This window comes from Siphateles boraxobius, unplaced genomic scaffold (genome assembly GCF_051911475.1).
Source record: "Siphateles boraxobius isolate OS27281-9 unplaced genomic scaffold, OSU_SipBor_1 130, whole genome shotgun sequence".
Lineage (NCBI taxonomy): Eukaryota > Metazoa > Chordata > Actinopteri > Cypriniformes > Leuciscidae > Siphateles > Siphateles boraxobius.
In genome coordinates this window covers 14,308,051-14,320,815 of record NW_027508734.1, presented here as the reverse complement: position 1 = coordinate 14,320,815, position 12,765 = coordinate 14,308,051, and the positions used below count along the sequence as shown (strand labels likewise).

At 37.7% G+C, this 12,765-nt stretch overlaps 1 protein-coding gene across 4 annotated transcripts; it reads left to right on the top strand.

The window, feature by feature from the left end:
* Window positions 1-28: 28 nt before the first annotated feature.
* zfand6 (zinc finger, AN1-type domain 6) lies at window positions 29-10,100 on the top strand. Of its 4 annotated transcripts, none has more exons than XM_077228070.1 (8): window positions 72-1,638; window positions 2,117-2,195; window positions 4,126-4,279; window positions 5,158-5,227; window positions 6,708-6,796; window positions 8,195-8,341; window positions 8,568-8,669; window positions 9,377-10,100. In XM_077228070.1, exons 3-8 carry the CDS (start codon window positions 4,135-4,137, stop codon window positions 9,523-9,525), a joined length of 702 nt encoding a protein of 233 aa, XP_077084185.1. In that variant the 5' UTR covers window positions 72-1,638; window positions 2,117-2,195; window positions 4,126-4,134; the 3' UTR covers window positions 9,526-10,100. The 4 variants fall into 4 exon arrangements, with proteins under 4 accessions (XP_077084182.1, XP_077084184.1, XP_077084185.1 ...); XM_077228068.1 differs by having other exon boundaries at window positions 2,117-2,221; XM_077228067.1 differs by lacking the exon at window positions 2,117-2,195 and having other exon boundaries at window positions 29-190.
* The last annotated feature ends 2,665 nt before the right edge of the window (window positions 10,101-12,765 follow it).

Here is a 12,765-nt window from a genome sequence, read left to right as displayed (position 1 = left end):
ATCATGACGTCACTGGGTAGGTTAAAGTGGGGGCTGGAGTGTCAAAACTAACAAACAGGCTGTTTCTCGGTGGGGGAAGGGAAGCTGGTGAACGTCGAAAACACTTCGCAAACATTTTAATAGTGCAAGACAATAAACCAAACTCTTTTAACCCAGCGATATTGATATAGTAATCGTCAGGAGTCGGGAGGTGAGTGTAAATGCGAATGTTAGTCAATTGATTCAGTGAAACAGCTGCGGCGTTTTGTGATTGCTAACCAACTTGACAAGAGCAAAACCTGTTGTTATATAAGGTCGCGTGGCGAAAGCTACTTAATAATTACTTATTTATTCGTAAGAGAGGAAATAGTTGTTAGTTTAGAAAAGCTTTGTACATTTGTCACTAACAAGCTAACAGCGAGATAATTAACTTAGTTGGAAAAGTAAACAAACATTGGTGCAATGGTAACTAGTACGTTGTCCATTTGCTGCCTTTTAGTTTACAAGGTCTGTGCAAACAAACAAATTTGCATGCCAGATGTTTAAACTTCTGTTTATATCTTTAGGGAAGTAGCTGTGATGTCAATACATTTTTTAACATTTCCCATATAGTATTCATATTCCCCATAGTTGTTGCTGCTAATCCGTAATGATCCCAAAAATCGTCCACGACATCACTCAACATGCACCTTTCTTTAACTTTACGCGTAAGTTAAAGAAAATAGCGATGACTGATTCGTGACGAATCGTTCTGCAGAGTCGATTCCAATCAATGAATTGTTTAAACCAGTTCACAAAACGGTCTGAACGTTTCATTTACAAATCAGACCGAATTGACCTTTAAATATACTTTTCAAATGAACCGATTCTCTAAAATGAATCGGACTTACCATGACTGGAAGACTATCGTGATGCACGTGGGCGTGGCTTACAGCACGCAGCCAATAGCGTTTCAGTGGGCGTGTACGTAACCCTTTCTATTATTACTCAATGTGTTTTACGATGTCCAGCTTTCATTTAAACAGCTAGCGACGTTACTTAGTAGATAAACAGAGGTGCTCACTATAAACCATTTACCAGGTAAGGAAGGCAAACGTATCGACATATGAGCGAGATATTACGTTGAAATCTACGTCTTGTGGTGTTGTCATTTATAGTATATGATTTTTTAAACAAAGGACAGTGTAAATAGTGCAAGAGTTACCGTGGAAACCTGATTACCCCAGTTGCTCAGATCCGACTGTTACAAGTTTTATTTGTAGTCAGTCTAACGTTAATTGATAATGAAACAAACTCATTGTGATTTATGAAGACTATAGGCTTTGTACTAAACAGTGAGTATTTACATGCACACAATCGTCACCGCAAACCTATTACAATGTTGTTAAGTTACATTTGATTGAAAAATCCAGTTACACATAATTTGGACAATGTTTAGACCTGGCTTTATCGCATTTGTTATTGGATCACCTTGTCTATTCTAATTGTAAATGAGATTGAGTTTCTGACCTTAGGAAATGAAATGCGCTCAGCTTCCCTGTTCCCGATGTACAGTACAAGTAAATTATTTAAAGTGTGTGACAAGTTACACCCCAAAGTTTAATATTCAGTGTTAGTAGTTCATACTGAACTCGAGCAGTGATAATTATGATGGTCTTGGTTAGTGTTCTTGACTTCCTGTTGCATGGGGCTGGAGTGAAACTGTCTTTATCTGACCTTTTGATCTAGTGCCAGGGCATGTCGCTTAATAACCTTCTCACAGGGCAACACATGTGAGCACACCGGCTTACTGTACACTAGCCAGACAGTGTAGGTTTGTCTGCATGTTGTTTTTGATGAGTATGATTTGAGTAATATAATTGTTCTGAAGCAACTTCAATTGCTTGGTGGCTTCAGTTTTTAACCTTTACAACAGAATTAAGCTATTTTTCATGCCTCGTGTCAGCACTAGGTCCAACTTAAACCTTTTTGAAAGTTGATTTAAAGCTGCTGTTTGGCTTAAACATTGACTGAACACTGATATGTTGAATCATTGTGTTTGGTTTCACTCTAGTGCTACTGAAATCTATTGAGTGTTTGTGTAATGCTAAAGTAAACATGGAAGCAGTAGTGACTATTTAATTTTTTTGTTTTCCAGTTATTTTGCATCTAAATGGAGTTGTACCTGTGTTAAACCAAAAGCATCTACCTAGTGTGACCCGATCTCAAGTGGGCAGGCAAGACAGATCAGTGTTTATACCTGGTTTGTTTGTTTATTTTATTTAATAATACTTTTATTAAAATGCATATTGTCTGTCTTTATATATCTGTCTATTTTTCTTTTTCTGTCTGTCTTGGTCTGTCTACCTGTCTGTCTGGATCTATCTGTCTGTCTCTCGCTCTGTCTATCTATCTATGTCTATATGTTTATCTGTCTATCTGTCTGTTTCTCCTGGTCTAGCTATGATTGTCTGTCTGTCTGGGTCTATCTGTCTGTCTGTCTCGGTCTATCTGTCTGTCTGTCTGTGTGTCTCGGTCTATCTGTCTGTCTGTCTCGGTCTATCTGTCTGTCTGTCTCGGTCTATCTGTCTGTCTGTCTGTGTGTCTCGGTCTATCTGTCTGTCTGTCTCGGTCTATCTGTCTGTCTCGGTCTATCTGTCTGTCTGTCTGTCTGTCTCGGTCTATCTGTCTGTCTCGGTCTATCTGTCTGTCTCGGTCTATCTGTCTGTCTCGGTCTATCTGTCTGTCTCGGTCTATCTGTCTGTCTCGGTCTATCTGTCTGTCTCGGTCTATCTGTCTGTCTCTGCCTATCTGTCGGTCTGTCTCGGTCTATCTGTCTGTTTGTCTCAGTCTAACTGTCAGTTGGTCTGTCTGACTGTCTCGGTCTATCTGTCTGTCTGACTGTCTCGATCTGTCTGTCTGTCGGTCCCGGTCTATCTGTCTGTCTGTCGGTCCCGGTCTATCTGTCTGTCGGTCCCGGTCTATCTGTCTGTCGGTCCCGGTCTATCTGTCTGTCTGTCGGTCCCGGTCTATCTGTCTGTCTGTCGGTCCGTCTCGGTCCAGCTGTCTGTCGGTCCGTCTCGGTCTATCTGTCGGTCCGTCTCGGTCTATCTGTCTGTCGGTCCGACTCGGTCTATCTGTCTGTCTGTCTCAGTCTAACAGTCGGTAAGTCTATCTGTCTGTCTCAGTCTATCTGTCTGTCTGTCTGTCTGTCTCTGTCTATCTGTCTGTCTGTCTCTGTCTATCTGTCTGACTGTCTCGGTCTATGTCTATCTGTCTCGGTCTATCTGTTGGTCCGTCTGTCTCGGTCTATCTGTCTGTCGGTCCGTCTATGTCTGTCTGTCCCGGTCTATCGGTCTGTCTGTTGGTCCGTCTCGGTCTATCTGTCTGTCTGTCTGTCTCAGTCTAACTGTTTCGGTCTATCTGTCGGTTGGTCTGTCTGACTGCCTCGGTCTGTCTGTCTCGGTCTATCTGTCGGTCCGTCTCGGTCTGTCTATCTATCTTTCTGTATGCATCTTTCTATCGGTTTGTTTGTCTCGGTCTGGATCTATTTTTTATTTATTTATTTATTTGTTTATTTGATATGGACATAACAATAGCATTGGACTAGCCAGATACATTATAGCAAAACTGCTAATTTGCAACACTTGTCCTATCGGTCTGTTTCTCTCGGTCTGTCTTGGTCTATCTGTCTGTCTCTCTAGGTCTATGTCTATCTGTATCTATCCATCTATTAATGCCTCCTTTCTCCCAACACAGCGAGGATATTTTCTGTACAGTATGAGTGTGAGACAGCTGTAGAGGTAGTCTTAGAACCAGACCCTTACAGGCAGGTGCAGGGAGACAGTTAGAACATGTCAGAGGACAATCAGATAAGTGTCTTATTCACTCAAACATCTGCACAAAGTGTAATTCAGCCATGCACTCAGTATTCAAAGCACAGATCGTAGACTCAGAGCTCTTTTAAGGTGAAACGGACCATTCGTTTCTCATGCATGCAATTGTCTGTTGTTTGCCCCCAAAAAGGATAAATTCATGAATTATGGATTTTGTCATCAAAGTAACTGTTACTCCAATGTGACCAATTTATAGGTGAAAAGATTTCTGAAATTGTACCACATACAATTGTGACTTTTTAATAGTAATCTCTTGTTTTGTTTTCCACAGGAAAGGGATATGGCTCAGGAGACCAATCAGACCCAAGTGCTTTGTTCTAATGGTTGCGGGTTTTATGGGAACCCACGTAATAACAGCATGTGCTCGGTCTGCTACAAAGACTCCTTACAGCGGCAGAACAACAGTGGCAGATCCAGTGATCCAGGTGAGTCAGAAGTCACACAAAAATAGACTCCTTTCCAACTGTTCTTTGTTACCAAGCACTGTTTTACTTTTACCCTGTGTAAAAATACAATGGTATTTGATCATGTCAGGCAGTGGCATCAGTTCACCAAAAGCTAAGGTATGGAAAATGCTGATAATCATCAACTCTTACTCCCTCTACATGACAGTCCCACATATTTTCTTTCATTCCTGACCCTATACATGCTTCTGCAGCAGCCATCCTAAAATATCACAACAACAAGTACATCTACAAATATTGAAGCCATTTGACAAATTGAAATGCATGAAATTTAAATTCTTGCAAAGGTATAGCTATAGCGGAGAGAAAAACAACCAAAATGCTGTTGACGAGAACATCAACATTAAAATACGACAAGTGATGAATAGTTTTTTTTTTGCAGTAACAATATATAGTAAAAGCCTTCTCTTACTTTTGATCAGTTTAATGCATCCTTGATGAATAAACGGGTTAATTTTTTTTGACTTTTCCTGAACTTTTGAACTGCAGTGTGTCTATCGCTAACGCTGAGATTTTGTTCTAAATTAGTTTCTAATATTTAGTCTCATTATGGTCTTAGGTGTGTGTGTTGTGCAACACCTCCCACAATGAAATATCATTGGACCAAAATCCTGCTTATCTACATTTCATCTGCTTATTCTGTAATTTCATTATTCTCTACAGCATTTAACCTTCATTCAGGAATGCAATGCCACTGGAAACTTGTAAGTTGTTCCGTCATGCCTGGTTGGGACACAGTGTCATACGGAAACGTGTCTCAAAAAACAAACCCTCACATAAGGAGAAGTTAAAATGGAAGTGTTGACATTTTGGAATTCCTGCTCTTTTATTTCCTGCAGCGTCTTCCAGCATAAGCAGTAAAGGAGAATCTATGACTGTACAATCGACGTCACAGCATGAACAAAACAGGTACAACATCTTCCTCTTTACCACCCCTCCAAAATGTCTCATAGCAGTTTTGAAAGTTGTTGCAATTGCATAGGATCTAGTTTATTTGTGCAACTTTTATATCAGAAGGGCTATTATATCAAAAGCTTGTTTTCAGCCCTATGTATCATTCTGCTCTACCATTTCATATTGGTTCCTAGGCAGTTTGGAAAAGTATGGAAAATGTGGAATTTGATTATTTTCCAGGTGAATAAGTATGGAAAATATTTGTTTACAGACAATCAACCCTATTCAGTTTACTAAAATATAAAATTAAGAATTTCTAAAAAAAAAAAATGTATCATACAACCAGTGTTTTCATGGCAAAAATTTAGTGATCCTTTTGTGACTGTCGAACACAATTGAATAAATTCAAGGCACACTTTTATTATGCAAAGCTCTTTGTCTTGTACCATAAGCGAGTCTCTTTTGAACTTCACTAAATGAATGTGCGTGTGCCACTCAAACCAGAAGCAGATAAAGGAACGAACAATCATCTAAATCAGACTGTACTTTGCTGTTTGGTGATCATTCAACATCAAACCATGATTACAGTATCAAACCCATGTGAGGTGAATATATGCAGTTTATAAAGTGTTTTATGTTTTGGTTACACTTTATTTTAAGGTATCATTTAAGTACTGAGTAATAATAATTAACTACATGCACTTACTATCGGGTTAGGGTAAGGAATGGGGGTTGGTTTAGGGTTAATAGCATGTAATTATGCATAATTTATAGTTATTACTACAGTGACTATATATAACTTGTAACAATGACACTGTAAATTAAAATGTTACCTAGGTTTCTTCTCATCATGTAAGCGCATGTTATCAGTTCGAGAATATCAATGACAAAAAACCCCGGGGAAAATAAGAATATTTACAGATGACTGTCCTATATACTAAATTTAATGCTGAAAATAATGCTGTATGAACCAACAAATATGGGCTCAAAAACCTACAGGTTTTGAAATTTGAGTGTGGAAAAGTATGGAATTTTGAAATGGAAAATGTGTAGGAAATTTGGAACCCTGTATATAACAATAGATATATTTGTATGGTTATCAGTGGGCAGTTCTAAGGTTTTGATTCTTTTGTTAAACTCTGGTATTACATATTGCATAACGTGAAGCTGTTTTTGCCCTGATGCCAGACTTGCTCATTTATAAATCTTATTTTTTTTCATTTTCTGTCCATCAAGTTCCAATTAAATTTACAAAATATGCCAATCAAATGAGTACCATTTATTTGTAATGTATTCGATTAAAATGATTATCCACAAATAGGCATTACAGCATGGTTATTAAAATATTTTCTCATTTAATTTCCAGCTGCGATATAAAATTATTCATCCTGTGATATAAGGTTTTGGTCATAGCACCCACTCCCACATGTTTTACACTGACATGATGTATTTTCAGTTATATAACATAATCTTTTCTCATCATCATCCTCTCCAGTCAGTGTTTCTCAACAACAGCAGCAGTAGCAGCAGTTACACATAAAGATGGTGCTTCAGTAGCAGCTCAATCAGGCCTGAAAATGCAAGGTACCATCCCTTTTTCACTTTGACCTGTTTATTATGTCATCCACCTCTCCAAAACCAGACATTGAACAGATTACCATGAAACAGAAAGAGACAAAAGCTCTCAAATTCCATAGAAACAGCCAGAACTCATATTTCAAATGCATCTGATTGTTTGCTTTGAGACCAGGCTAGAAACTGTTCAAAGTTCCCTTTTTACATTTGATTACATTGTTGTCTTTTTTTTTCAGTGTTAAACAAGTGTAAATGTCTTTGTCTAATGATCAAAAGACTCTTGTTTGTTACTTGTTACTTAGGTAGAGTTGTTTATTAGAGAGATTAATAGTGAAAGTCACTAAATAACAGAGCACACTGGTTTACCAAACTTAACTTTTGCCAGCAAACTAATGCTAGTTGAGTAGTTTATTTTACATATGGGCTGTCCACATTTGAAATTGTTCATCGGGTCTAATCCCTCTGCTGCACTGTTTGCAACACTGACACTGTTATTGATCTGAATTGAATCAACATTGAACTGTCTTGAGCTGAATAATGGCACCATTGTGAAAAAAAGAAAGTACACCCGTTTGAATTCTACGTATCGGGACATAATGAAAAATCATCGGGTCATTTCTGATGTCTTTCCTCCTTGGCATTGTGTTAACACACACCTGCATGCTCCAGACCAGCAAACTGCCAAAACTTCTGCTTTTATAGAGTTGGCCACGCTTGCTGATGATCAATTATTCAAAGGCATTTGATTAGCAGTGCCTGACTGCTATATAGCCTCTTAATTCCTATGGAAGCAGTAAGGGTGTACTTCGTTTTTCACACATGGCTTTTCCATTTTGGCCTAGTTTTTGTTAAATAAACCATGACACGGTGTAATATGTCATGTGGTGTTGTTCATCTGAACCTATATTTATCTAATTTTAAGACCTGCCAAGGACCAGATGTTTTTTTATTATTATGTCCTGATGCGTAAAACCATAGATTTCAAAAGGGTGTACTTTATTTTTCACATGACTTTAGCTCAATTAAACTTGTTTCATAATAGATGAACTTTGCAACATTAACAGTTATTGAACTGAATTGAAACAATATTACTAAATTGAACTGAATAATGACACCATTCTCTATTGTAGAGCTGCTTTACAGCTGAAATGGACTTGACTAACATTTCTTTATTTATTTATATATATATATATATATATATATATATATATATATATATATATGAATCAGAACATAGTAGTCATCAAGTTTAGTACTTCATGAATAAATATTATGTAAAACATTATTTAAACCAGGGCTTTATAACCCAGGGTTACATCGGTGTATACTAGTGTTAAGAGTCTTTGAGTTTATGGACCCTTCATGCAGATTCTTTAGGGAAAATGACCTGTGTGTTTGATTGTATAGAAGTATCATGCAGTAAACTGGCGAGAAACCTTCAGGAATCCACCACAGAAAAGCTGCTTACGGCAGGTAGCTTCTCACTGGAGGATGGCACATCGAGAGGAAAGAGAAAGTTAGATGAAACTTCTGAACCCACAGAAGCAGTGTCAGGTGAGTACAGAGTTCATAGTTATCGGTTTGATTCATGCTTGCCATAACTTCATAGTTATGAGAACATGCGCTCCTTCAGCACATTTTAATCAGTAATATCTGAGGAAAAGTTTCAGACTCTAACCGGGTGCCAACCAAGAATTGTTGATGTTTAGAATCTCATTGAGATGTTCTTCTTGTTAGCAGCATTTCTAAATCTTTGCCACCTTTATTAAACTCTTAACAGCTTCAGAATTAGAAGTCTCAGAGCAGACCTCGGATGTGCCAGAGCAATCCAAACCCAAGAAGAACCGCTGCTTCACCTGCCGCAAGAAAGTGGGGCTCACGGGTATGCAAAATGATATACTATACATTATTTTTATATTTATACATTTAAATTGATACCATGCTCTGTCTGAATACTCTATACTGACTGGCTGGAAGGTGTGCATTAAAACCGTTTGATGCACAGGTAGTTCCAGTCAGTTTAATCAGTGTTCTATATTAATGCACTTCTTTAATTGAAGTGAACACACACACAAGTCTCTCTCTCTCTCTCTCTCTCTCTCTCTCTCTCTCTCTCTCTCTCTAATAATAATTTAAATAAATGCTATAATTCATTCATTTAAATAAAGGTAATCTTACTGCTCTATCTCTGTGTCTGATTCAGAGCTGGCAGGATGCTAGATCTAACAAGCCGTAACTGATGAAAATAACTGTCATTTTTACCCTTTTGGCCAAATTGCACTGCAAGCATCAATAACAGCTTTAACCTGTCAATGCTGGCAAATGACCATGGTATAAGAGAAATAATTCATAGCTAGCTGTGCATTAACTGATTTGAATGCACTCCGCTTGGCGTCGGGTGGTTCTTTGCCTCCACATTGTGCATTAAAATCGTTTAATGCACAACTGGCCGTGGATTATTCCTTACATATACACGCAGGCTTTGTTACAAAACATTGTGAGATACCTAAATGGTTTGCTGAGATTTTCCTTTTTTTTTCCTGTATGAAGGTCTCTTGAGTTAATCTAACTTTTGTTTCTATCTAACAGGCTTTGACTGCCGGTGTGGACAGTTGTTTTGCAGCATGCACCGATACTCAGATGTTCACAACTGTAGCTTTGATTATAAGGCTGATGCAGCTGAGAAAATAAGGCAAGAAAACCCGCTTGTCGTTGGGGAGAAAATCAAGAAGATTTGAGCTGAAGATTGCAGAGATGTTTTTTTTACCCTCTTTTTCCCCTACAAACACCCTGTACAAGATCTTGAATTGTGCATGCTACAATGAAACATTTACGCAAAGTTTTGTCCCTTTGTTTCATTTTACACTTCAAATTTATTTACTTACAAAATATGTTGGTATGTAAACCGCAAAATATTTATATAATTGCAGTAATTTAATTTGCATTACTAAATGGGTTTAAGTTCTCATGTTAGGACTACTTTTCGGGGTGGCTGTGTATTTCTGGTGATGAACAAAGCTTGCATGTTAAAACCATTGCCAGAATGTGTCTTTAATTTTTATTTTCATTTTTCTCAAGGATTGTTAGCAAGAAAATTAGACAAATTACTTAATATAAAAGAATACATGTTTTACAAGTTATGTGCGTGACTGCGATCTCTGGTTTAACAGATTTTTTGCACTTCATTACAGACTGTGGTTTACATTTTTCCTATAGTTCATTTATTCGAGTGAGTGAAAGGTGCGAGTGATATTATTTATGTTTGTGAATACACTGTGTTCATGTTGAATAAAGTTTTACACGTCACACTGTAGTAAGGGCTCTAGTGAATCAATTTAGCTTAGTATACATGCCCTGTTTTAATTACATACATCTGTGTATACTGTTAGTATTAAAAGTTATTGTAAGACTGTTGCTTAAACTTCTGAAAAATCTTGCTTTTGATTTTACGCTGCAGTGGTTTGCACATTGTGTAATATTGCCGTTTGGTTTCTGACAGTACGTTGAGTGCAATCATTACTACATCTGTGATATAATTACTAGCAATGGTACCATTTGTCAGTTGTAGATTATCAAACTTTTTAAAGATAAATGAAAAACAAACCCAGCATACGGAAAGGCTGAAATCACCTGCCAAAAAATGTTTTAGTCTGAATGATGAGAAGAAAAGTGTGAAACATGACAAATTGTAATGTAGTACTTGCCTTGCGAATGCTGTAAATGATCATTTACATAGTGCATGCGTCTGTATGATTTTCACACTATGCGTAACTCTGGCTTGTATTTATGAACCATGAAACCCACCATTCCTAGGACATTAGAAATGAAAAAAGTAATGAGAACGTACATTCTGTGTTGGATGGGTGTTTTTCAGTGTTGGGTAAGTTACTCCAAAAAAGCAATTAATTGCTAGCTACTATTTACATTTTCAACAGTACTAAATAATCTCTCTAAAAAGTAGTGCCTTAATTACTTTCTAAATCTGATATCAACCGCAACCAGTTGAACAATACAAGGATAGAAATTAAACTACTCTTAATTCCTTCAAATAAATATTATAAAATTGCATACATTTTTTTTTAACTGACCAACTTTTTAAAGGAAGGATACATAAAAAACATTAAATGTTTATGTAAAATCCATATTGTTTTATATAGAATTGCTCTATAGTCTATATAGTATTTAATGCAATAACAGAAGTAACTAATTAAATTACAGAAAAAAAATAAGAATACTTTTTTTAAGGGAAATGTAATTAAATTACAGTAATTTACTAAGTAATGCATTACACCCAACACTGGTGTTTATTCAATGTTATCTATCAATGGGAATGTTAGCTAATTCATGGTTATAAAACAAATCAGCAGAAAACGTTAGAAAACGTTGTTATTAGGTTGTAAGTAACACAAAAACTGTTTATGGTTAAAAAAAAACATTCCTAACATTAGAAATTGGAAACCAGAACCCGCCCGAATGGGCGTGGCTTAGTGATGCGCGGGTCGACTCGTAACCCGCTGACGACTCGTAACGACTCGTAAGAAATTGAAAGGAAAAGGAAAGAAATTGTCACTTTATTTGTCACTAGATTAAAGACGCATCTCTTTAGCCAAGCATTTACATAATGCTTACCTTTTATACCACTGCTGAATCAGATCAAATGCATTTAATATCATAAAACTTGAAGAGTCTGTAGGTTATTTGTATAGGTTGCATAGTATTTACAGTCATTACGTTCCTGTGTATATTGCGTGAATGACGGGTGGTTGGGTAGATATTGTGTTTTGCGGTAGGTGGTATGCCATACGGAACCGTTGCCACTGAACCTGCTTTAACGACGACAGTGGGGCTCGACAGCCTTAGTCAAACGGGTCGGCGCGTATGGTTGGGCTGCGGAGAGATTGTGAGATTGTGGTTGGGTCTCAGCAGCAGGAGGGATGTAGAGGTCAGTAAGCAGGGCTGAGTTGAGTGGGGGACGGAGGGGGGTGACTCTGGGACGCAAGAATCACTGTCTTCATGTTTTTAATCATTTACGCCCGTGTTATGGAAATCATTATGAACAGCAGCTACGCTAATTATTTTCCCTTTTTGCTTTTCTGCTGTTATCTCGGGACGCGAGTCCCTAGAAAAACGGCGTTCGTCAGCTCCAGTTTGTATTCAGCCTTTCATGGAGACTTCAGATACCCCAATCACAAAGCCTGTGAAGAGATGACCCAACACCGGCGATATGGACCCTCTATGGTGGACGGCACTGATCCTCAACAACTCGTCTCGACACCGGAGTGATTACTTGGACTACTAAAAGATGGAAATGGATAAATATTCTAAATGTTCCGATCCAATCTGCCTTGTAATGCTGCCCGAATCATAAATCATGCACTGTTCCTTTGTTGGCCAGAGGAGAACTGGCCCTCCAACTGAGTCTGGTTTCTCCCAAGGTTTTTTTCTCCATTCTGTCACCTGATGGAGTTTTGGTTCCTTGCCACTGTTGCCTTGGCTTTTGGCTTGCTTAGTTGGGGACATTTAATATTCAATAATATTATTGATCTGCCTTACTTAAGGTGGACGTTGACTCAATTTTCTTTTAGAAACAAACTCTGTTATATTATTTTCATGTTATCACTGTGAAGCTGCTTTGATACAATCTGTATTGTAAAAAGTGCTATATAAATAAAGGTGACTTGACTTGACTTGACTTTATTTGCGGGGCGGGTCATTAAAAACAAAATTTTAAAAAAATCCATGTATGTTACTTTGCAATTTCCAGCCTATATCAAATATTTGGGAATATTTATTTGCATATTTTATTAGGTTCTTTGATAAGGTTACAATACGAATGCCGTAGCAACGTAACTTGCGTGATGTCCCAAAACCTTTGGCATCACGTGACACGTCACGAAAGCGGCGCACCAAGCAGCTCCCACCGCCAGCCACGACAACAAGAACGGAGAAATAAAGGTGGAGATGGAAGACGAGGTGCA

Excerpts from the sequence above, each read along its gene's own strand:
- zfand6 (XM_077228067.1), top strand. The coding sequence starts at position 4,135 with ATGGCTCAGGAGACCAATCAGACCCAAGTGCTTTGTTCTAATGGTTGC. Across the intron at positions 5,228-6,707 it reads TCACAGCATGAACAAAACAG|TCAGTGTTTCTCAACAACAG; the intron begins GTACAACATCTT and ends CATCCTCTCCAG. Across the intron at positions 8,670-9,376 it reads CAAGAAAGTGGGGCTCACGG|GCTTTGACTGCCGGTGTGGA; the intron begins GTATGCAAAATG and ends TCTATCTAACAG.